General features: G+C 41.1%; 1 protein-coding gene across 1 annotated transcript in view; it reads right to left on the reverse strand.

Annotated features, from left to right (window-relative positions):
* RSBN1 (round spermatid basic protein 1) overlaps window positions 1–25,856 on the reverse strand; it is a 57,517-nt gene that overhangs the window by 9,868 nt on the left and 21,793 nt on the right. The window contains exons 3-4 of the mRNA XM_062191996.1: window positions 6,002–6,139; window positions 5,592–5,734 (exon numbers count right to left, since the gene is read on the reverse strand). Coding sequence (XP_062047980.1) covers window positions 5,592–5,734; window positions 6,002–6,139 — 281 coding nt within the window. The remainder of the gene's footprint in view (window positions 1–5,591; window positions 5,735–6,001; window positions 6,140–25,856) is intronic.

Below are 25,856 nucleotides of genomic sequence, written 5' to 3' on the forward strand. Positions count from 1 at the left end.
TAGCAGAAGATGGCCAAGTCCTTGGGCCCCTGAACCCGTGTGGGGGACCCAGAAGCTCCTGGCTCCTGGCTTTGGATCAGCGCAGCTCCAGCTGTTGCGGCCAATTGAGGAGTGAACCAAAGGATGGAAGACCTCTCTCTATCTCTCTCCCTATAACTCTTTCAAATACATAAATAAATCTTAAAAAAAAAAAAAAGACTTTAAAAAAAAAAGTAAATAAGAAAGAGAATAAAAGACGTTTAGGATATTGTCAAGAAAAGTATTACCCTCAAAAAGAGCAATCAGAAACTGTAGGGAAAACAGAACAAATTAAAAGCAAACAAAAGCATGATTTTTTTAAAAAAGATTTATTTTTATTTATTTGAAAGAGTTAAGAGAGAGATAGAGAGAGAAACAGGTCTTTCATCTGCTAGTTCACTCCCAAATGACTGCAATGGCCAGAGGTGAGCCGATCCAAAGCCAGGAGCCTACAGCTTCTTCTGAGTCTTCCATGTGGGTACAGAGGCCCAAGCACTTGGGCCATCCTTCGCTGTTTTCCCAGGCACATTAGCAGGGAGCTGGATTGGAAGTAACACAGCCAGGACTCGAACTGGCACCCATTTGAGATGCCAGCATTGAAGGCAGGGGCTTTAACCCGCTGTGCCATAGCACCAGCCCCCGCAAAAAGCATGATTTTGAGTACCTAAGTGCAGAAACAGAAAAGAAAGATCTGGCTTCAGCCTGGCCCAGCCCCAGTTGTTGTGGCCATTTGGAGAGTGAACCAGTGGATGGAAGACCTCTCTCTGTCTCTACCTCTCTTTGTAACTCTGTCTTTCAAATAAATAAAAATATATCTTAAAAAAAAAGATGTTTGTACATTCTTCTTTTGGATGACAACATCAAAACCTTAGAATATAATTTTTTTAACATTTATTTATTTATTTAAAAGTCAGAATTACACAGAGAGAGCAGAGGGGGGGGTCTTCCATCCGCTGGTTCACTCCCCAATTAGCCGCAATGGCTGGAGCTGCCAATACAAAGCCAGGAGCTTCTCCCAGGTCTCCCACACAATACAGGGGCCCAAAGACTTGGGCTATCTTCTACTGCTTTCCCAGGCCATAGCAGAGAGCTGGACTGGAAGTGGAGCAGCCAAGACTTGAACAGGTGGCCATATGGGATGCCAGCACTGCAGGCAGCGGCTCTACCCACTATGCCACAGTGTTGGCCCCCATAGAATATGAATTTTTAGCCCACACATGAACCCTGCAATAATCATACCTACCCGTATTATCGATGTCATTTATTGGTGATCAGATTTTAGAATCTACCTATTAACAAAGTATGTGAAACTACTAATGGTTTTAAAACAGAATATAAATTAATCTCAACAATGTTTAAGACAGCTGACATTAAGACACAAAGAGGAAAATAGCAAAGGAGGAGTCACACAACACTCTGGAGCACAGGAGAAAGGAAGGAATGCCCACTCAGCATATCAAGAAATCACCACCCCATCAAAGCCTTTGGCTCCCTCCCCCCCAGAAAAAGACATTATGAAAAAATAGGTCTTTTACCTTTAACAAAAATGTGTTTGCCTCTGGGAGAAAAAGATGGGCAGGATTTTTTCACTAGAAGCCCTACCGTACTATGTAATTTTTTAAACTCTGCACGTGGATTTCTTTAACTCCAATAAATCCAAGTATCACCTTCATCAGCAGTGCCCTTGATAACAAGGAAAGCTGTTCACAGTAATTCCACCATTTTCCACAATAAGAAGTTCTCATTAACACAAAAGGATGACATTAGTATTTATGTTCTGACTCACTCACTGTAATTCAAAGGGCTTTTGAATGCCTCACTTAAGAATATTTAATACCAACAGAAATAAAATTTGATAGCAACTCAGACTCATGGAAAAACAATAGATCATTAAATAAATTATGTTAGTATAGCTACCTAAATAACTGGGGAAAATGTTAAATATCTTCCTCTACACCAAATCCAATTCCAGGAAGATTAAATATGTAGATATGAAATCAAAGAAACACAAACAAAAAAATATAGGTGAATAGTTCATAATACCATGAAGAAAGACCTAAGTCTACTGCTAAAGGGAAAACATCAGAGAAAAAGATACAAAGATATGACTACATATAAACTTCTGTGAGTAAAGAGGAAAAAAACACTGAAGCTAGAAGAAAAATAGAGAAAAAGTTGCAATATAAGAAGAACAAAAAATTAATGGCAACATATATATGGAATTTTTACAAATGAAAAACATCCCAACAGAAATTTAGGTAAAGGAAATTAAAAAGAGAATCACCAAAGAAGAAATAACAAACTCCTCAAAGAGAAGCAAACTAAAATGAGACATTTTTGTCTGATGCTAATAGAGGCTGTGAAGAAAGGGGCACTGTCTTACTACATGAGCGGGAATATAAATTAGTACATTTCCAGAGGTCTACTAGAAATGCCGACCGTTTTGAGCCTTCAGTAATGTCTGCTAAGACATATGAGAGTACTTTAAAAAGTTGATAAAAAATGCAATTAAAATACAGGTTTATACTAGGGAAAAATTTTTTTGAAATCCATGTATTGGGGGGTGGCACTGTGGCATAGTGAGTAAGAGCAGGCTTCTGACCCAGCTCCCTGTTAACGTGCCTGGGAAAGCAGCAGAAGATTGTCCAAGTGCCTTGGGCCCCTGCACCCACATGGGAGACCTAGAAAAAGCTCCAGGCTCCAGCTGTTGTGGCCATTTGGGGAGTGAACTACTAGATGGAAGATTCTGCTCTCTTGTGTGCTCTCTCTCTACTTCTCTATAACTCTTTTTAAATAATAAATCTTTAAAAGAGAACAAAATCCATGTATAGTTCTTCCATAATACACATTTTTCCATGAATTTTTTGAAGATGCCTTATATTTCTACCAAGTCATCCATCCATCTACAATCAGTGGTATCTTCTCCAGGTTTAACATCTGGTGGCAGGGAGGAGGGTTGGCTGATTTACAGCTGATTTGCTGATTTCCATAGTATAAATACTCCTGACATGGCCAATTCCTAGCTGCTAATATGAGATCATGCAATGCAAAAATAAAAGGGGATGCTAAGAGTGGCCCTTCTAAGCTGGCACCAACTGACTCCAGCACACCGTCATGCTCGTCAAAATACTGTTTACACTGAAAAACTGGAAACAACTTATACTAATAAAGAACTGGTTAACTAAATCTTGATACTACCAAACGGTGAAACTTACAGTCATTTAGAAATGACATAGCTATATGTTAATATTAATAACAGATAAAACTATAGGAAGAAACTTCAATGTCTTAAAGTATACATCATGTAAAAAACTAGTTCACTGGGGCTGGCACTTGGTGTAGCCTAAATCACTGGCATCCCATATGGGCGCCGGTCTGAGTCCCAGCTGCTGCATTTATTTATTTATTTATTTATTTATTTATTTATTTATTTATTTATTTATTTTTTGACAGGCAGAGTGGACAGTGAGAGAGAGAGATGGAGAGAAAGGTCTTCCTTTTTGCCGTTGGTTCACCCTCCAATGGCCACTGCGGCTGGCGCGCTGCAGCCGGCGCACAGCACTGATCCCAAGGCAGGAGCCAGATGCTTCTCCTGGTCTCCCATGCGGGTGCAGGGCCCCAGGACTTGAGAATCCTCCACTGCCATCCCGGGCCATAGCAGAGAGCTGGCCTGGAAGAGGGGCAACCAGGATAGAATCCAGCGCCCCAACCGGGACTAGAACCTGGTGTGCCGGCGCCGCAAGGCGGAGGATTAGCCTGTTAAGCCATGGCGCCGGCTCCAGCTGCTACACTTCTGATCCAGCTTCCTACTAATGTGTCTGGGACAGCAGCAGAAGACAGCCCCAGTGCTTGGGCCCTTGCACCCACATGGGAAACCTGGAAGAAGCTCCTGGCTCCTGGTTTTGGATCAGACCAGCTCCAGCCATCGCAGCCATTTGGGGAATGAACCAGCACATGGAAGACTTCTGTCTCTCTGCCTCTGCTTCTCTGTAATTCTGCCTTTCAAATAAATTTTTATAAAATCTGTAAAGAAATGAGTTCATTTCTGTATGAAGAAAATTTTAAATATAAGTAATATATGGACAAAAATTTTAATGGTTAATATGCTTAAGTGAGTGTGTTTATGGCTTTTTACTCTTTTTTTTAAGTTTATAATAATCAGGAAACAATGGTCATTTCTTTTTTTGAGACAATTACAGAGCAAAAATGTATATAGCACTTAAGAATTTAGTAGAATTTCAAGATTCATCATCAGCATGTACAAAAACTGCTGTGGTCTAGCCACATGCAAACATTTCCAGTGATTTAGCTTTTACCATGCCACCACTTTCCACTAATATGCAGTTTTTACAAAATATTTTCATGCATCATCAAGTACCTAGGGTTATAATCCTCCTATAAGCTTTAAGTTGAGGTTTAGTTTGGCCTCTTAGAATTCATACTGGGCACTTAGTTTAAGTTGCAATTTCCAAAGGCTAAAAAGATAGAAATCACTTTTCAAAGTACTAGAATGAATTAATCTACATTTAGTGTCTAAAACACAACATATTAGCACAATATGAATTACTGAATCTCTGTACTATAACATATTATTGGCTTCATTCAACAAATACTGGTTATCTACTATGTGTCATGAAGACTGAGATAAATAAAAGTCCTTCTGTCCTCAAGGAGCTCAAAATTGAGTAAGAACCAAAAACATGTAAATAGATCATTAATGAACAGAATGTTGTAGAACAGAGGGGAATAATCATCTAAGGGAAAAAAGAAAAATTTCACAAAGGAGATGACATCAAGCTAAGCTCTGAATTATGAAGAGTTTGCTAGGCAGAAAGGAAGATGGGGGAAGGGATGTCATTCCAAGTAAAAAGATTAGTGTAAAAGCAGAGATTAATGAAAGGCCATGGTTTACAAACTGAATTCAGTAATGCTGGAGCAGTTTAGAAGCAGTTACCTCTTACAGAGTACTTCTAGGGTCAGATTATGATAGATCCTTGTAAACCACACTAAGGAGTTTCATCTTTGTGCTACAGGCAGCCAGGACCCAGGTTTTAAGTAAACAAATAAAAACTATTTAAAAAAAAAAAAAAAAGATTTACTTATTTGAAAGGCAGAGCTACAGAGAGAGAGAGAGAGAGAAATATCTTCCATCTGCTGGTTCACTCCCCAAATGGCTGCAATGGCTAGGACCAGGCCAAGCCAAAGCCAGGAGCCAGGAGCTTCATCAGGGTCTCCCATGTGGGTGCAGGGGCCCAAGGACCTGGATCTTCTTCCTGCTGCATTCCCAGGTGCACTAACATGGAATAGGATGGGAAGAGGAACAGCTGGCATTGCAGGCAGTGGTTTAACCCACTGCACCGCAATGCTGGCTAAATTTGTTTTAGGACAAAGTGTCACCCTGATGACTGTATAATGAGTGAACTGAACTAAAATGACAACTAGAAGATAAACTTATTGGAGCTCTTCAAATAATCTAGACAAATGGTTTTCAAACTGTGCTTAGGTTTCAATTTTTTTTTTAAGAAAACATGGTGGGGGAGTGGCTTTGCTTATTTGAGAAAATAAATGTTTACCGTCGTCTTTTGAAGGGTGACTTTGGCATATCTGCTGTAGGGATCATCTGCTCTCCTGGCCTCACCCACATTATAGGTCCATCATCACTCTGGGACCTACACTGGAGTCGGAGGCTGGAAAGTGTACCCCAGGGCAAAGTCATCTAGAAATCAGATGAATGAGTCACATTAAGAAACTGTTATAGGTATACTTATAGCTTAATCCCCCCAACCCAAATAAAAGTTTAGAGTATTTTTGCATGTGTATGTAAATAAATAAATACTATATTAGATAGTAATTTATATAAAAAAGAATTTAAGTACTCTGTACCAAAGTCTTTCTAAACATTTCTAATCAAAACCAGCTAAAATTTAATCTTAATATGCAAAGTTAGCTTAATACATTTTAATAATCTAAATTAAATACTCACTTTTAAAAATGGTGATTCTTCTAACATATCAAGGAACTCTGGGAAATAATCACCAACTTCTTCATCTACTGCTCCAACAAGACTTATCTGCCGCATAGGACCTGCTCGGTAGGTGCCACAGCAGTATGTCCTGTTGACCTGAAATATGGAAAGGGGGGAAAAAAGGACTGAAGTACACACTCCAATTAAATAATCAGAATAGGGTACTGTTGCCAATGTTGCTATTTCTTCTAAAATCTAAGAACTCAATGATCAGTACCTTGGATTAAAGTCAATAGTTAATACAGAGCCACCCAAGCACATTGATGAATATAATGATAGGAGCTATGACATATGATATGAGCCACAAACAGAAATTTTAATGTGCAAATTAACCTATAGTTCCACCATCTCAAAGAATAATGAACATATTAAAATAAACATTTCTAAGAATGATGGTTTTGGGGCTTTGTAAATATTTTAAAGTGTGATCTTTAGGGAAAAAAACAACAATAAACAGTGAAACTGGCAGGGCAAGGGGGGAAAAAGACAGACTGGTCAGATCAATCTTCCATATTCATTCTGTATTCCCTAACTTGAAAGTTTTCACGTCAGACTACATGCCAGGCTGATTGATCCCAAATCCAATCTCCCTTTGCTTTCATGTAAGAGCCTTCACTTTAGGCAAGCTGATTATTTTTTCTACTCAACTTACGCACAATTTATTTCTACTTCTGATGATTTGTCTCTTTAATCTGTCAACTTGGAATGTCCTCTTTTCTGCAAACCCAAATCTTACCCATCTTTTGAAGATCAGTTCAAGACTTTATCCCCCCCCACCCCCACACACACACACACAAGTCTTCCTGGTCACCCTCCATGACTTTTCCCTTTTCTAAAGACTAATGTTATCTGCAAGCACAGACTCAGTATCCCTTATCTGAACTATCTGAGATAAGAAGCATTTCAGATCTTGGAACATATGCATAGACTGAACTAGTTGAGTATTCCTAATCTAAAAATCTAAAATGCTCCAAAATCTGAAAATGTTTAAGTGCTGGACTAGGGATGCCCAACCTGTATCAACTGTCTAATGAATTTAGGACATATCCTATACACACCTGTATAGTACATCCTATTTAGCATTCAAATGGAATTGAATTGATTCCAAACAATCTAATATTATTCGTCTAGTCATTTCAAGTATGTTCTCACTGTATCCTAACTTTAATTTTTTATGTTTTTCTTAGATTTATTTATTTGAAAGACAGAGGTATAGAGAGGCAGAGAGGCAGAGAAAGAGAGAGGTCCTCCATCCATCAGTTCACTCCTCAAATGACTGCATGGGCCAGAACTGAGGCAATCTGAAGCCAGGAGCTTCTTCCAGTTCTCCCACACAGGTGCAGAGACCTAAGGACCTGGGCCATATTCTACTGCCTTCCAAGGCCATAGCAGGGACCTGGATCAGAAGAGGAGCAGCTGGGACCTGCACCGGCGCCCATATGGGATGCCGGCACTGCCACAGTGCCAGCCACCCAACTTTAATTTAAATGAATGTTTCTCAAGGGCAGAGACAGATCCTTGCATACAGATGGACTAGACTAAAAAACAGTGGCATTTATTCAGCATTTCCACTTCAGAGCAATTATTTAACATTTACTACTCACTGAAGATATAAATTGAAAAGCCTAACATAGCTGTATCTATAACATGGGCTTCCACTGAACATACAAAATATTTTTAAGAATTAACTATTACTGATAGAAATGTCACTTATTTTATCTAATAGAAAACAGTTAACATGATCTTTCCATACACAATTCTTCACTAGTTCTTAAGCAGCATTTTTAGAACTTCATATTTTTCCCACAACTTTAATATCACCCACACACAAAAATATATATAGAAAAAAGATCTTAGATTTTTAAAATATTATTTATTTGTTTAAATAAAGGCAGAGTGACAGAGAAGGAAAGACAGAGGGAGAGAGATACTGAGACTGAGGAAGAGGTATCAATCATCCATCTGCTGGTTCACTCCCCAAATGCCTACAACAGCCAAGTCTGGGTCAGGCCAAAGCCAGGAGCTAGTAACTTCATTCCAGTCTCCCATAAGGGAAGTAGGGGCCAAGAACTTAGGCCATCTTCTGCTTCCTTCCTGGGTGCATATAAAATCAGGAAGCTAGGTGAGAAACGGAGCAGCCAGGACTCAAAATGGAACTCTGATATGGAATGTGGCATCGAATGCATCAGCTTAATCACTGCACAATGCTAAACCTTTAGTTCTTGTTCTCAAACAGTGAAGATTTCTTAATGCCTTACAAATCTTTACCCCAAGATTACTTTATGACCCTTACACAGCAACCACCCAGGTCAGAATTACTTTGTATGCACTTGTACGTATTACCCCATAGGAATGCATGATTATCATGCTATAAAAAGCTGAAGCAGGTAGCACGGAAAAGAGGATCACCACAGGGTACAGGGATAAGGAAAGGGGTGAAAGGAAGCTTTTCTAATCATTACTCTACCTTTCTAAGCCAAGCACCTTAAAAATAAAGCAGATTAACCTTTAGTACAGGTTCTAGGAATCACACATTGCCAGGGATAGTAAGAAATATCAGTTATTTGCCAGTACATCCCCAGACATCTCCATCTGTCAGAAATTCCTCTACCAAGAGCAGCTTCCACACTACACAGTGTACTGGGGGAAAAAAAAGTGACTGATTGATTTAGTTATGGATCTTTGTAAAAATTCAGAGTAGGAATAGGAGAGGGAGGAAGAAGGATTGGCATACGGGGAGGAGGGAAGGTAGGATAAAAAGTATCACTGTGTTCCTGAATCTATATATATATATGAAATATATAAAATTTATATACCTTAAATATAACCTTTAAATAAATAAATAAATAAAAATAATAAAATGTGAGAAAACAAAAGGCAGAAAGAGACAGACAGACATTGATCTTCCACCCTCCCTCCACTGTTTTACTCCCCAAAAGGCTGCAACAGCCAGGATTGGAAGAGGCTAAAGCAGGAAACTGGAATTCCAACCATATTTCCCAGATGAGTGCTGGGAGCCCAAGCACTTGAGCCACCTTCCACTGCTTTCCCAGGCACATTAGCAGGGCGCTGAATCAGAAATGCAGCATCCAGGAGACACTCATATGGGATGTCAGCATTGCAGGCAGCAGCTTAACCCACTGCACCAAAACACCATGTTTTATGGGAGAAATGCCCTTGAGATCTGTAATTTAAAGTTCCTGAAACTCAAGACCAATTCTAAAGAAGTGCATTACCACATGGCAGTTTGCAATTTACTTGGCCTGTTACATTTTAAATTATGTAACTTTTAATGGATTGTTAATTTGAAGGAATCCATATTACTTTAGATTTTATATACAAATTAAAACTGAACTATTTTTCTTCTATCACAGTACTCTAATTCCAGCACCACTAACAGTACTAAATTTAAAGACAACTTAAAAATGCTGTTAACAGGATAATTACTATGTAAAATGAATATAAAGCCACCTTTCCAATTTAGAAAGAGACTATAAGCCTGCAAAGGGGGAAGAGAGAGAGAGAAAAAAGTGAATATAACACAAAAGATAACAAACTTTAATTAACAACCTTGTAATTCTGTTAGTACCAACTTGTCACTTCTTGCTCACTGTCACCTACACACAAAGAAGAGATTCTTGGGGCTGGTGCTATGGTATAGAAGGTTAAGCCTTGGCCTGCAGTGTTGACATTCTATATGGGTGCTGGTTCAAGTCCCGGCTGCTCCACTTCCAATCCAGCTCCCTGCTAGTGCACCTGGTAAAGTAGTGGAAGACGGCCCAAATCTTAGGGCCCTGCAGAAGAAGCCCTGAAGAAGAAGCTCCTGGCTCCTGGCTTCAGCCTGGCCCAGCCCTGGCCGTTCCAGCCATCCAGGGAGTGAACCAACAGACGGAGGATTATGTCATGGGGGCATCACCCCCAGAAGATACTAATGGAGTCCTTACTGCACCACCAACCTCAGCTATTTCGTTATAGCAACAGAAAATGAACTAAGAGCCTTATTACCATAGAAAAGCAAATTTACATGATCTTAAAATATAAGATTTACAAGAAAGCAGGCCTCATTCATTCAATACAAATGTCCTGTATATTATATTCCAGGCACTGTTCTCAAGATACATACAGTAGGGGGTGGCAGACACTAACCTAAAACACTTAACTTTATAAATTGTCACGTCTGCTCTCTCAGATGCCCACCTGGGCTGTCAGGTGTCCGCTCGTCATTGAACTTAGCTAACCCCTACAAAAACAAGGGAGGTGGGACCAGTGCTGTGGTATAGTGAGTAAAGCTGCTGCATGCAGTGCTGGCATCCCATATGGGCGCTGGTAAGCCCTGGCTGCTCACTTCCCATCCAGCTCTGTATGGCCTGGGAATACAGTAGAAGATGGCCCAAGTTCTTGGGCCCCTGTACCCGTGTGTGAAGATCCAGAGGAAGTTCCTGGCTCCTGGCTTCGGATCAGCACAGCTCTGACCATTGCAGCCCACTGGGATGTGAACCAGTGAATGAAAGAACCCTCTCTCTCTGCCTCTCTTTCCCTCTGTAACTCTGACTTTCAAATAAATAAATAAATCTAAAAAAAAAAAACAAAAAAACAAAAACAAAAAACCAAGAGGGAGGGGCAGTGCTATGGCATAACAGGTTAAACCACCATCTGTGATGCCAGCTACCAATAAAGGCACCACTTAAGAGTCCCAACTGTTCCACTTCCAGCTCCCTGCTAATGTGCCTGGGAAAGCAAGGGAGACGGCCCAAGTGATTGGGCCCCTGAACCCATGTGGAAGACTCAGATAAACCTCCTGAATCCTGGATTTGGCCTGGCCCACCACAGGTCATTGTGGCCATTTGGGGAGTAACCAGAAAATGGAAGATCTTTTGATCTCTCTCACTCTCTGCCTCCCCCTCTCTGTAACTCCACCTTTCAAATAAATAAATCTTTAAATGTCTTTAGAATGAAAAATATATGAAGACACTTCAAAAAATCTGTGGAGATAAAATTAAAACATTTTGGTGCAAAAAAATTGAAATCCATGCAAAGTTTTTTCATAACGCATTTTCTATGAACTTTCTGAAGAAAGTTTTTTGTGTGACAATATGAAGAAGAATACGGAATCTTGATCCAGAGGATAAAGCATTCAAGATGGCATTAAGCTAAAATCTGAAGAACATGTTTAGAGAGAACAGAATCTCTTAAGCACTGCCCTTTCCAAGGTCTAAAAAAAAGCTAATGATACTCAACACAGAAAACAAACAAGAGCAAGGATGAGAATGGAGAAATGAACTGGGGCTGGATTAGGCAGGGCCTTGATGCCCATATAAAAGATCTGGAAAGCTAGCTTACCAAAAAGAACAATAGTAAAAACTACAGACACAATCCGTCAAAACCTTTTAGAAGTTGAAAAGTGTGTAGAGGAATGAACACACTGAGAACTGTTAGTACTGAGGAACTATATAGAGAATACCCAAAAAGCCAGTCTGTACAACAGAACCATGGAATAAGTATAAGAGAAGATGGGAACAAAGCAAAGAACTAAAGACAGACAACAGGGATTTAAAATATGTTTAAGGGGCCGGCGCCGCGGCTCAATAGGCTAATCCTCCGCCTTGCGGCGCTGGCACACCGGGTTCTAGTCCCGGTCGGGGCACCGATCCTGTCCCGGTTGCCCCTCTTCCAGGCCAGCTCTCTGCTGTGGCCAGGGAGTGCAGTGGAGGATGGCCCAAGTGCTTGGGCCCTGCACCCCATGGGAGACCAGGAGAAGCACCTGGCTCCTGCCATCGGATCAGTGCGGTGTGCCGGCCACAGCGTGCCTACCGCGGCGGCCATTGGAGGGTGAATCAACGGCAAAAGGAAGACCTTTCTCTCTCTCTCTCTCTCACACTGTCCACTCTGCCTGTCAAAAAAAAAAAAAAAAAAAATTTAAAAAAATATGTTTAAGGTTCGGTTAGATCTTTTCATTTACTTTTCACCTATTACCTCATATTCTTTTCCTTTTTCTGCTTGTGGAGAAAGTTAACAAGAACAACAAATGACTGTAGACACAAAGATACCAGGCACACGTATAAGAGGGAATTAAGTAAAATTCCATATATTTAACAATGAAATCACCTACCTCCTTCCATAGCTCAGTTCCAAAAATTCTAGTACAAAGGGGAATAATCTACTCTACCACTAGCAAAAAAAAAAAAAAAAAAAAAAAAAGGTGATGGTTTTTAGCTTTAGAAATTAAAAGTCGGGGGCCGGTGCTGTGGCGTAGCAGGTAAAACCACTGCCTGCAGTGCCAGCATTCCATATGGGCATTGGTTCAAGTTCCGGCTGCTCCACTTCCGATCCAGCTCTCTGCTATGGCCTGGAAAAGCAGTAGGAGATGGCCCAAGTCCCTGGGCCCCTGAGACCGCATGGGAAACTCAGAAGAAGCTCCTGGCTCCTGGCTTTGGATCAGCGCAGTTCTGGCTGTTGTGACCAATTGGGGAGTGAACCAGCAGATGAAGACCTCTCTCTCTCTCTGCCTCTCCTCCTTTCTCTGTATAATTCTGACTTTCGAATAAATAAATAAATCTTTAAAAAAAAAGAAATTTGCCTTGCGGCGCCGGCACACCAGATTCTAGTCCCGGTCGGGGTGCTGGATTCTATCCCACTTGCCCCTCTTCCAGGCCTTCTCTGCTATGGCCCGGGAAGGCAGTGGAGGATGGCCCAAGTCCTTGGGCCCTGCACCTGCATGGGGAGACCAGGAGAAGCACCTGGCTCCTGGCTTCGGATCAGCGTGGTGCGCCAGCCGCAGCGGCCAATGGAGGGTGAACCAACGGCAAAAAGGAAGACCTTTCTCTCTGTCTCTCTCTCTCACTATCCACTCTGCCTATCAAAAAAGAAAAAGAAAAAAGAAATTAAAAGTCACAGAAAAAGATCTCTTAACATTGATATTTGGACATTCATTCACAATGATATGGCTAGACTCCCTATCTAGAAGTCCTACCAATATGTGTTCATAGTTTCTCATCAGTTTTACAGACATGTTTAAGTATGAACAAATCACTAGATCACATATGAAGAAAACATGGAACATAAACAGAAGACTAAAACAAACAACAAAGAGCTCAAAGAAAGCTGAGATAACTTACAGAATTGAAGAAAATTTCAAAACAAATATAGTCAGGGCAGAGATTGGTGCAGCAGTTACTTTGTCACTTGGAAAATCTGCATCTCCTAGCCATATACCTGGTTCAGTTCAGCTAGCTAATGCACACCCTGGGAGGCAGCAAATGGCTCAAGGTGCCCAACCACCTGGGAGACTCAGATGGAGTTCCAGATTCCTAACTTTGCCCTGGCTCAGCTCTGGCTGTTGTGGGCACTAGGGGAGTATGAACCAAGTGATAAAGATCTCTGTGTCTGCCTTTCAACTAAGAATGAAAATAAATAAATATAAAACAGAACAACCACAAAGAATCAGGAATCATTACAACTAATTAAATTTCTTAACAGCAAAAGGGGAAATTCAAAAACACTGGAGTAATTCCTTCATAAATCAAAAGAAAAATAATCTCCAACCTAGAATTCCACACCTATATAAACTACCAACTAAATATAATACAAGACTATTCAGACACGAGGTCTTATGTGAGTCATCAAATCCAAACAGTAGTCATGGAATCCCAGAACAGAAAACAAACAGAAGTTCCAGGATATGCATGTGGATTAACAGACATTTATACAAATATTTACTGTAACACAATTATAAAACTGTAAACAACCTAAATGTACAAGAACAGGAGAATAAACAGTGATGTAGTCACACAACAAAATCCTAAATATAGTGGTTAAAATGCACAAACTGGAATTACAGGTATCAATATAATTCTCAAATACAATGTTGAACCACAACAACCTGCCGAATACATGCCATATACCGTTTATAAATTTTTAAAGCATAAAATTATCACTGCTGTTTTTGCCTTCGTACTGTAGTGAATTATAATTGTATGTTGCCTGGACATCCACTTTGAATACAAGTTTAACTTTCTTATTCCAGAAGCAAGACCCAGTCACCCTTTATATAGTTTATAGTTCTCTACCATACCAAAATCACTTAGGCTACAGGCCAGAAATGAGAACTTAAGACGCATCTCTTCTGCTTAGCAGACTGTGTGCCCTACTTTCCTGCCACTTCCTTTAATAGATCATTCAGCTATCTGACTGTAATCTTAAAAGTGACCCACAGCCGGCGCCATGGCTCAACAGGCTAATCCTCCGCCTTGCGGCGCCGGCACACCGGGTTCTAGTCCCGGTCGGGGCGCCGGATTCTGTCCCGGTTGCCCCTATTCCAGGCCAGCTCTCTGCTGTGGCCAGGGAATGCAGTGGAGGATGGCCCAAGTGCTTGGGCCCTGCACCCCATGGCAGACCAGGAGAAGCACCTGGCTCCTGCCATCGGATCAGTGCGGTGCGCCGGCCACGGCGCACCAGCCGCAGCGGCCATTGGAGGGTGAACCAACGGCAAAGGAAGACCTTTCTCTCTGTCTCTCCCTCTCACTGTCCACTCTGCCTGTCAAAAATAAAATAAAAAAATAAAGTGAACCACGTCGAATTCCCTCACATATGGTAGTATTTAAAAAAAAAAAAAAAAAAAACTCATAGAGAAGCCAGCATTGTAGTTCAGTGGGATAAGGTATTGCACATCAAAGTGGCAGTTTGAATCCTCGCCACTCCATTTCTAATCCAGCTCCCTATTAATGCACATGGGAAGCCAGCAGATAATGGTTAAAGTGCTTGGACCCCCTACAACCCACGTAGAAGACCTGGATAGAGTTCCCAGGCTCCTGGCTTTGGCCCGGCCCAGCCTCAGCTGTTGAGGCCATATGGGGAGTAAACCAGAAGATGGAAGCTCACTCACTCTCTGTACCTGCCTGTCACTGTCTTTTGCATGAATAAATTGCTTTTAATTTGTGAAAAAATGAAATTAAAAGATATTTATTTTGGTGTAAAATTTTTTAAAACCCATGCAGTCTTTTTCATAGTGTGCATTTCCCAGGAACTTTTTGATGACCCTTCCCATACTGCTGGTCGTTAGGTTCTCTCTCTTTGCCTGATTCTTTATCCCTGCCTCTCATTACCTACAGGGGACTACCCTCCCAACTCACTATACCTTCCCTGGCTAGGCTGTTTAAGTAATGAATTTTTGAACAGATTTCCCACTGTGGATGGGGTGTTAAATTTGGGCCTTCCATCTAAAGAACCAGGGGCTACCCCAAGCTGGGACATCAGGAAGAACACAATGTCAGGCTCACAGCACCACAGCGATGGTCAGACAGGCATAAAATGGACAAGAGCCACGTGAGTATCTGCCAGTATGAAAAAGCTTCCTGCGTGAGGGGCCCTCTGACTCGGCTGCACAAGTAGGCACTAGGTTATCCACAGGTAAAAATAGTATCTTGTGTGGGGCTGGTACGGTGGCATAGTAGGCTAAGCTTCCACCTGTGGTGCCAGCATCCCATGAGCACTGGTTCATGTTCCAGCTGTTCCTCTTCCAATCCAGCTCCCTGCTTATGGCCTGGAAAGCAGTGGAAGATGGCCCAAGTACTTGGGCCCTTGCATCTGTGTGGGAGGCCCAGAAGAAACACCTACTTCCTGGCTTTGGATCAGTTCAACTACAACCATTGTGGCCATTCGGGGAGTGAACCAGCAGATGGAAGACCTTTCTGTCTCTCCCTCTCTCTGTCTGTAACTCTGCCTCACAAATCAATAAATAAAATCTTTTTAAAAAATAATCTTGTGAAAGGCACACTGTAAACTTCCTTTCCTTTCCTAGCTGCTCTGGTACTAAAACCCCAATTTAGCTGGGGGCTCTCAAAATACACACGTTATTAAAATATTAAATGATGCAAGAAAACTATAAACCACAAATTCAGGATAAAGAGTTACTTCTGGGAAGAAAGAAAAAGTTATTCTTTTTATTTCCAAAACGCAGAGAACACATACAAAGCAGGAATTCATTTAATATAAATTGGAAGGGTGGGGATAGGTAATTGACATTAAAAATTCTAAACAAATGAATACAAAGTTTCTGTTCGGGATGATGAAAAAGTTCTGGAAATGAACTGTGGTGATGACTGTGTAACACTGTACATGAACTTACTGCCACAGAATTATATGCTGAAAAATGGTCAAAATGATAAATTTTCTTTTAGGTGTATTTTATGATAAAAAAAAAATTTAGGCAGGCTAAGAGATGGAACCCAAAAGCCAAGTAGACAGATTAGCCTTTGAGGAGGAGTAGGTATCTTCTCTATTTTAACAAGGAATGAGGAAAAGATGTACTGATTAAAAACTTAAATGGTCATTATGGAGAACAAGCAAGCAAGCTGAACAAAGACATTTCTAAGCAATGTTGAGGGTCCAATGGAGCTCAGGAAACCTTACAAACAGACAAGGCCTCAAATGAAATGATTACCAATCCAGAAATGATTTTTCTTTTAATAAAAATCTGCACTAAGTAGAGGTTAGACAAGAGTGTCTTTCAGTTTATAATGCTAGGGAATTCTAAAAAGATGCTATCTACAAGTCAAATGAAAGGAATCAGAGTAATAGTAGACGGCATATAGTTTTAAAAGGTTTTTCAAAGTTTATTTTTATTTGAAAAGCAGAAAAAGAGACAGATCAATCCTCTATCCTCTGGTTCACTCTACCAAATGCCCACAACAGCTGGGGCTGGGCCAGGTCAAAATGAGAAACACGGAACTCAGGATCTCTCACTTAAGGTGGCAGGGACCCAAGTACTTAACCCATATTCTGCTGCCTCCCAACATGAGCGTTAGCAGGAAGCTGGATCTAAAGTAGAAGCAGGATCAATCCCAGGACTTCCAATTTGGGTGGCTAAACCCACTGGGTCACAATGCCTGCCCTGGGATATGGTTTTAAACAGTGTTTCTTAAACTTCCTCAATCACAGGAATCAGATCAGTTGAGGTACTTATCTCAACTTATCCACACCTAATACATCAGAATTTTCAGAAAAAGAACCTGAGATCCTAATACGTATTTTGAATTAGCAACCCCAGTTAATTCTTTGAATCTGGTAGGCTTGGGAAACTCTGGCCTGGAAATCCTCCCTCTAGTCAAAAAGAGGTTGATATCTACCACTTTCCAAAGTATATATACACTGGGGCACAGTGAAGGAAGAAATAAGTGTTGAGAGGACTACAGCAAGGTAAGGAGAGACTAAAGAACAGAAAGAAGTAAAGCTGCCAGAAGACATGTCAACAGAGAAAACTTAGCTTTGTAAAATTAGAAGGCAAAATGGGGAGATGAAAAGGATGTGGAATCACAGAAATATGCATATAGGAAAATAGTTTGATATATATTTAAAAATTTGATATATTTTTAAATAGCTGTAAAATGTTAAGCAATCTTTAAATATACACATTGTTTTCGGTCAATACATATCTAGTCCTACAGATGAGAAACTCAACTTTACAAAATTATCCTAAAGCAACTTCTGAGAGTTAAGTAAGTTCAACTGTGTTCCCAACATACACACTGTTTACAAGGGACGGTCATAACCAATTAAAAACTCAGTGATGGGGCCAACGCTGTGGCGTAGCAGGTAAGGCCACCTGCAGTTTTGGCATCCCATAGGGGCATCAGTTCAAGTCCTAGCTGCTGCACTTCCAATCCAGCTCTCTGCTGTGACCTGGGAAAGCAGTAGAAGATGGCCCAAGTCCTTGGGCCCCTGCACCCACGTAGGAGACCTGGAAGAAGCTCCTGGCTTCAGATCGGCATAGCTACAGCCGCTGTAGCCATCTGGGGAGTGAGTCAGCGGATGGAGGTGTGCTCACTTGCTCGCTCACACTCTCTCTCTCTCTCTCTCTCTCTCTGCCTCTTTGTAACTCTGCCTTTCAAATAAATAAATCTTTAAAAAAAAAAAAAAAAAGCCGGCGCCGCGGCTCACTAGGCTAATCCTCCGCCTTGCGGCGCCGGCACACCGGGTTCTAGTCCCAGTCCCGGTTGCCCCTCTTCCAGGCCAGCTCTCTGCTGTGGCCAGGGAGTGCAGTGGAGGATGGCCCAAGTGCTTGGGCCCTGCACCCCATGGCAGACCAGGAGAAGCACCTGGCTCCTGCCATCGGATCAGCGCGGTGCGCCGGCCGCAGCGCGCTACCGCGGCGGCCATTGGAGGGTGAACCAACGGCAAAAGGAAGACCTTTCTCTCTGTCTCTCTCTCTTTCACTGTCCACTCTGCCTGTCAAAAATAAAAAAAAAATTAAAAAAAAAAAAAACTCAGTAGTGTACCAAGCTAGAAATGTACTGTATGGAAAATCCAGTTATAGGGGAGGGGTAGATTATTTCACAGAACTCATGTTTTAGGAAGAAGCCTATTCAAACTAATTATTTGAAAAACAGAAGGGAAAAAGCTTGTCAGAAATTATGTTAACACTGTGACCTGTAAATGGAAAGGCATTACTACTTGAAAACATACAGTGAGAAAAGCAGTATGAATGGGTCAAAGTGAATTATAAGCTGTACTCAGGAATGACAAAAAAAGAATCTACTATTTGTACTGGTGTCATTAAATTTTATAAGTCAGCTATTTAAAATATTTATTTCTCCTCTCATATAGCACACTGATATGTAGAGTTCTTTAAGGGTTTATCTCCCAAATTTTACATCACTATACAAACTCTTTATTACTAGTATCAATTCATTATAAAAAGTTAATTAAAGATCTGAGAAAAGAGCACATACTAAATCCATTTAAGGCTTTGTCCCACACACAATAGGGAAATAAGTTTTTGTTTTCTAGAACAGTAGACATTTAGATTGAATATAAGTTTACAGAACATAACCATTTTACAGATTAATAAAAGTAACATAAGATATGATCTTTAATAAGACCACAATTATGTGTATGTGTGTATAATTTTTCTGAAAAAAAGAACTTAAAATACACACATTGAGTGGCTGTTTGGTCTAGTGATTAAGACAGCAGTTCCTACATCAGAGCATCTGGGTTCAATCCTCAGCTCTGGCTCCTGCTTCCAGTTTCCTGCTAGTGTAGACCCTGGGAAGCATCAGTGATGGCTAAAGTAGGTTTCTGACACCTAGCTGGAAAACCAGAATTGAGTTCCCACCTCTCGAGTATGGGTGGCTGTGGACACTGAGAGAATTCACAGAGTGAGCTAGTGCTCATGCGCATGATCATGCTTTGCTTTGTAGCTAATTTAAAACAAAAACGGAGTTGGGGGCAAGCATTTGGTCTAGGCCCACATCCTATGGGAGGAGTGCCTGGGTTTTTATAGCCCAGGTCTGGCTCCCGATTCCGGCTTTCCTGCCACTGCAGACCCTGTGAGACATCAGGTGATGGCTTGCCTGGTTGGGTCCATGCCATCTACTTGGAAGACCTGGACTGAGCTTCCCAGCTCCTAGTTTTGACCGCAGGTCCAACTCCAACCACTGCAGGTACCTGGGCAGTAAACTGGTATTTGGGAGCTCTCTGTGTCTGCCTCCCATATAAATAAAATTAATTTTTAAAAGCATATTTACCAGTCTCTCCTCTCCCCAGCACATACATTTATCCTTCTTCTACATATCTTCTACATATATCCTTCTTCTTCACGTATACCCTTCAATTGCTACACTAAACATCCAGCTCACCATAAGATTTTTATAATACAGAAGAAGTCAAGGATTGCATGCTTATCGCCAAGCTATCACAATTCAAAGTAAAAATCATTGAAGAAGTTTTGGGGGCTGGAAGTGTGGCACAGGTTAAGCCATTACCTGTGACACCAGCACCCCCATACAGGTGCCAGTTAATGTCCCTGCTGCTCCACTTCCAATTAAGCTCCCTGCTAATGGCCTGGAAAAGTAGTGCAAGATGGCTCAAGCACTTGGACCTCTGTCACCCACATGGGAGACCCAAAAGAAGCTACTCGCTCCTCGCTTCAGCATGGCCCAGCCCTCGCCGTTGCAGCCATTTGGAAGGTTACCAGCAGATGGAAGATTAATCTCTTACTCACTCACTCTCTCTCTGCCTTTCAAATAAATTAAAAAAAAAAAAAAAAACTTTTTCTTAAAAAAATTTTCAGCCGGCGCCGCGGCTCACTTGGCTAATCTTCCGCCTGCGGCACCGGCACCCCAGGGTTCTAGTCCTGGTTAGGGTACCGGACTCTATCCTGGTTGCTCCTCTTCCAGTCCAGCTCTCTGCTGTGGCCCGAGAGTACAGTGGAGGATGGCCCAAGTGCTTGGGCCCTGTACCCGCATGGGAGATCAGGAGGAAGCACCTGGCTCCTGGCTTTGGATCGGCGCAGTGTGCCGGCCATAGCAGCCTTTTGTGGGGTGAACCAACAGAAAAGGAAGACCTTTCTCTCTGTCTCTCTCTCACTGTCTAACTCTGCCTGTCAAAAAAAAATTTTTTTTCAAGTAGTCAATATTGTAATTACAAATACAAAACCTAACTTAAAAATAGCATAACTTAACATTTATTCTTAAGGTATACATAAGTGTGTATACAAATACACATATTTTATTTTGAGGAGAAATAACATTTCCAAGTGAGCTCTAATTTTTCTCTACTAACTGACCTTAGGATTCCACAAACACTGGAACCTTTTGGTCAAACCTGGTACTTAGCCTGTTATTTAAAATTTATTCAGAACAGAAGAATACTGCAGAATTAAGACACCAAATTGTGTCAGTACATATGTAGTCTTTTACAGCAAAAATTCAAATTTACAACATTAACCTGTATCAATTGCTAAGAGTCAGTAATCAAATAAGTTATCAGTTTGTTTTTTCAACGATATAAACTTACCTCCTTTGGTATTAGAACATTTTATTTCTACAGAATGTTAAAAATAGAAGAAAAAAGGCCTATATATACATAGGTCTACCTGTAACCACTAAAATAATTTAAAAATAGCAAAGTCACAGTAACCAAAATTTTTCTTGCACAAAACAAACCTGCACTTTATTTCTTCTGGCTAAAGGACATGAGTTCTAAGGTAGAACTTCTCAAACTTTCAAGTACATATGAGCCACCAGGGGACCTTTCAACAGAAGATTCTGATTCAGAAGATCTGGATAAGGGCATGAGAGTCTGCCTTTCTGACAAGCTCCCTAGTAGTGCCCAATTTTTAAGTACAGCGCATTATAAACAGCAAAGTTACAAAGAAAAGGCATAGTTTACAATATTTAAAAATCTATAGTTAACATTTCCAATAAAATTCCTAATTAATCAGTACCTTCCATGTTTATCTTACTTGATTCCCTATATGGATATAATAATCACTCCATCATTCTTAAAATCTAGAAAACTTTTAGGGGCCAGTGTTTGGCATGGTGGGCAAAGAAGCAGTCTGCAATGCCGGCATCTCATCTGGGCTCCAGTTCATATTCCAGCTGCTCCACTTCCAATCCAGCTCCCTGCTAATGCACCTGAGAAAGCAGAGGAAAATGGCCCAAGTGCTTGGGCCCCTGCACCCATTTGAGGGACCAGGATGAAGTTCTTGGTTCCTGGCTTTGGCATGGCCCAGCCCTGGCCACTGCAGCCATTTGAGGAGTGAACCAGCAGGTGTAAGATCACTGTCTCTCTCTTACATATAAGTAAAATAAATCTTTTTAAAAAATCTAGATTGGGGCCAGCGCTGTGGCATAGTGGATAAAGCCGCCACCTGCAGTACCAGCATCCCATATGGGCGTCGGTTAGAGTCCCAGCTGCTCCACTTTGCATCCAGCTCTCTGCAGTGGAAGATGGCCCAAGTCCTTGGGCCCCTGCATCTGTGTGGAAGACCTGGAAGAAGTTACTGGCTCCTGACTTTGGATCGCCACAGCTGTCACCATTGTGGCCATCTGGGGAGTGAACAAGCGGATGAAAGACCTCTCTCTCTCTCTCTGCCTCTCTTTCTCTGTGTAACTCTGCCTTTCAAATAAATAAATCTTTAAAAAAAAATTTAGAAAACATATATTCTTGGTCTTTCATCTACCTTTCTTTTTGGTCTTTTCCCATGTTTCTCATACTCATACAAGTTCATCACAAGATTCACCCTTGTCTTTCTTTTCTATTCTAATGCTATCCCTGGATCACCTAGCTATTTGCTAATTTATTCAACTTCTACATCTTCTGCCTGCATTTGCCTCCCAATCTTAGATCCAGATATTCAAGTACCTAATAGATATTCTAACAGCACCCATATAGACATCTCTAACTCAAAATGTCTTAAATTGGAGGTTGGCATTATGTCACAGCTGATTAAGCTGCTGCCTGTGATGCCAGAATCTCCCAGTAGAGTACCAACCAGTTTGAGTCCCAGCTATGCTGCTTCCAATCCACCTTCCTGATAATGTGCCTGGAAAAGCAGTGGCTTATGGCTCAAGTGCCTGAGCCCCTACCACTCAAGTGGCAGACATGGATAGAGTTCCTAGCTCCTGGCTTTGGCCTGGCCCAGCCCCAGCTGCTGCAGCCATTTGAGAAATGAACCAGCAGATGGAAGATCTGTCTCTCCCTCTCTTTCTACCTTCTAAAATAAATAAATAAATAAATTTTAAAACAAACAAAAGCCTTAAACTGAACTCAGCAACTCCTTCTACCCCCAAGAAACCAGCTTTTTCAACCCTGCATTGACTCTGACCAGCACCACTATCCCCCATTTGTCCAGACCACACCTTAAGACATTCTTTCCATGTCCCTCACCAAGTCTAGTTAATCTCTATCATCTAATTACAATCTCAGATCTTATTATTTTCTTTTTAGTATCAATACCAGTTTGGAGGGCAGGCATTTTGGTGCAGCAGATTAAGCTGCTGCTTTTGTCACCAGCACCCCAGATCAGAGTGCCAGTCTGAGTCCCCGATGCTCTGCTTTGGATCCAGCTTCCTACTAATGGGCCTGTGAAAGCAGTCTCCCAAGTACGCAGGCCCCTAACACTTATGAGAAACCTAAATGGAGTTTCTGGCCCCTGGCTTCAGCCTGACCCAGCCCCAGCTGTTGCAACCATTCGGGAAGTGAACTAGCAGATGGAGGATCTCTCTCTCTCTCTCTCTCTCTCATCTTAAGTCTTGTTTAAAAAGAGAGAGAGAATACCAGTTTGGACATGGATCATTTCTCATCTGTTTACTACAGTAACCTTATCAATCTTCTTGCTTCTGATTCCATTTCCATTCTTGGTTACATTCCCCACAGTACCATGCAATCTTTGCAAATATAAATTGCTCAACACTCACCTGTTAATATTCACCAATAATTCCTTATTACCTTTAGGAAAAAGTACTTTTTTTTTCACTACATCATAAAAGCTCTTCACAATATTGATTTCCTTTCTCTCTCCTCTCTCTCTGAATTCCTACCACTTCTTAACAGTGAGCCATCGGCTCGCATGTCAAGCTATTTGTAGCTCCCTGAAAATGGAATATTCTCAAATGCCTCTATGTATTTGCATAAGCTAGAATTCTCCTTTGCTTACAATGCTGTTACCAGTGCCAGCACTACAGTGCAGCAGGTTAAAGCCACAGCCTGCAGCATCAGCATCCCATATGGGCATCGGTTTAAGTCCCAGATGCTCCACTTCCAATCCAGCTCCCTATTAATGCACCTGGGAAAGCAGTGCAGATGGTCCAAGTGCTTGGGCACTTGCAACCATTTGAGACCAGAAGAAGCTCCTGGCTTCAAACTGGTACAGCCCAGGTCATCGTAGCCATTTGAGGAGTAAACCAGTGGATAGAAGCTCGCTCTCATGTTTTCTCTCTCTCTCTCTTCAGTGGATAGAAGCTCCCTCTCATGTTTTCTCTCTCTCTCTCTTTTTCTTGCTCTGTAACTGCCTTTCAAACAAACAAATAAATCCTCCCTCCCCCCAAAAAAAGTCCTTACCCAGTTAAGTATTAATCTGCTTTCAAGATTCTACTCAAAGGGCTGGTGTTGAGGCACAGCAGATTAAGCCATCATCTGTGACACGACATTCCGTATGACAGCCATTTTGAGTCCTGGCTGATCCACTTTCAACCCAGATCCCTGCTAATGTGCCTGGGAAAGCAGTGGAGGACGGTCTGAGTGCTTGGACCGCTGACACCAATGTGGAAGACCTGGATGGGTTTCCAGGCTCCTCGTGACTTTGGCCTGGTGCAGCCCCTGCTACTGTGGCCATTTAGGGAGTGAACCAGCAGACAGCAGATCTCTTACTCTTTCTCCTTTGTGCATGTGTGTGTGTGTGTGTGTCTCCCTCTTCCTCTAACTCTGCCTTTCAAATAAATAAAATAAATCTTAAAAAAGAAAAAAAAAAGTTCTACTCAAGTATCCATGCCTTAAAATGTCCTTCCCGGCGCTGGCATTGTGGCATAGCAAGTAAAGCTGCCATCTGCAGCTCAGGCATCCCATATGGGCACTGGTTTGAATCCCACCTGCTCCACTTCCGATCCAGTTCTCTGCTGGAGGCCTGAGAAAGCAACGGAAGATGACCCAAGTGTTTGGGCCCCCACTACATACATAGGAGACCTGGATAAAGCTCCTGGCTTCAGAATGGCCCAGTGCTACCTAATGCAGCCAACTGTGGAGTAAACCAGCAGATGGAAGGCATCTCTTTCTCTCCCCATTTCTCTCTCTATAATACTGACTTTTAAAATAAATAAATAAATAAATCTTCAAAAAAAAAAAGCTTTTCCTAATCACAAGTCTGAGATAACCCCACAGACTTCTGATCCCTCTCTATTCTAGTACTTCAGCTGTATTGGAATTGTTAGTTGATTCATCTCCACTACACTGAGCTCATCAATTAGGTGAACAACTGCCCAGTCCAAAATAAGTTCTCAATAAATGCTGACTAAACTGAACAATACTCAATAATAATTATTATGGCTATATAGTTAAACTATAAATAACTTCCAATAACAGTATCTCTAAAATAAAAAATTAACAACTTTATTCAGGTCAATCACATTTTGTAAGACTTCCCAAGACAAAGAAATCCAAAATACTCTAGGTATTCATTTATTCCCAATGATCTAAAGGCATGTGGTAGAAACATTAGAAACAAAGCCTTCTGTACATTGTTTTAAATGGAGATAGTTTAATTTCACCGACTACACAGTAGTAGACATATAAAAGCACTAATCTCTTCTCCAATGACTGAAGCAAGGAACAAGTATATTAAAATGGCGTGCTATTGTTCAAGCAATAGATTTACACCTTGACTCTTCTGCTTGCTAGCCATGTAACCTTGGTTAACAAAGAGCATCCATAATCCTCAGTTTCTTCAATGGATGAAAAATAAAGCTGCTTACCTACTCCCCAACTGCTATAAATATTCATATATGAGTGTGAAAACATTTCTATAATCCATAAAGTGTTAAATAAATTTGAACTATTTGTATTAGTTTAAATCCCAGCATTTAAAATATGCCAAAGATTTTACAGGCACAAATTTAAGTTAAAAGTCTTATGGGCTCATTTAACCTCCTATATCTACATCACACTTCTCTCTAAGGCCAGAAATTCACAAATACAATTAAGTTCCATGACCTCCAGATCACAAACTTGTCCAACAGTCCTCAATATTCATATAAGACTGACATACTTAATATCTAATTTAATAATAATCTGCTAATTTTTTAAAAAGTGGTTATTTTAGAAATCTCAAAGTAAATCTCAAGGTAAGTTGTTGGTAAAGTCATTAAAATCTCAGCTCCATTTTAAAAAATTAATTGGAGGACAAAAATCAGCAGGGAATATTTGAAGATATTTTAAAACTCTTTTTCTAAAAACTGTTTAGATGGAACTCTCTGCTGACAAACTTTATCTGCTAAAGCCTAACACAAAAGTTAAAAAGTCACCCTTACAAAACCAG

Source organism: Lepus europaeus, chromosome 5, assembly GCF_033115175.1.
Source record: "Lepus europaeus isolate LE1 chromosome 5, mLepTim1.pri, whole genome shotgun sequence".
Classification (NCBI taxonomy): Eukaryota; Metazoa; Chordata; class Mammalia; order Lagomorpha; family Leporidae; genus Lepus; species Lepus europaeus.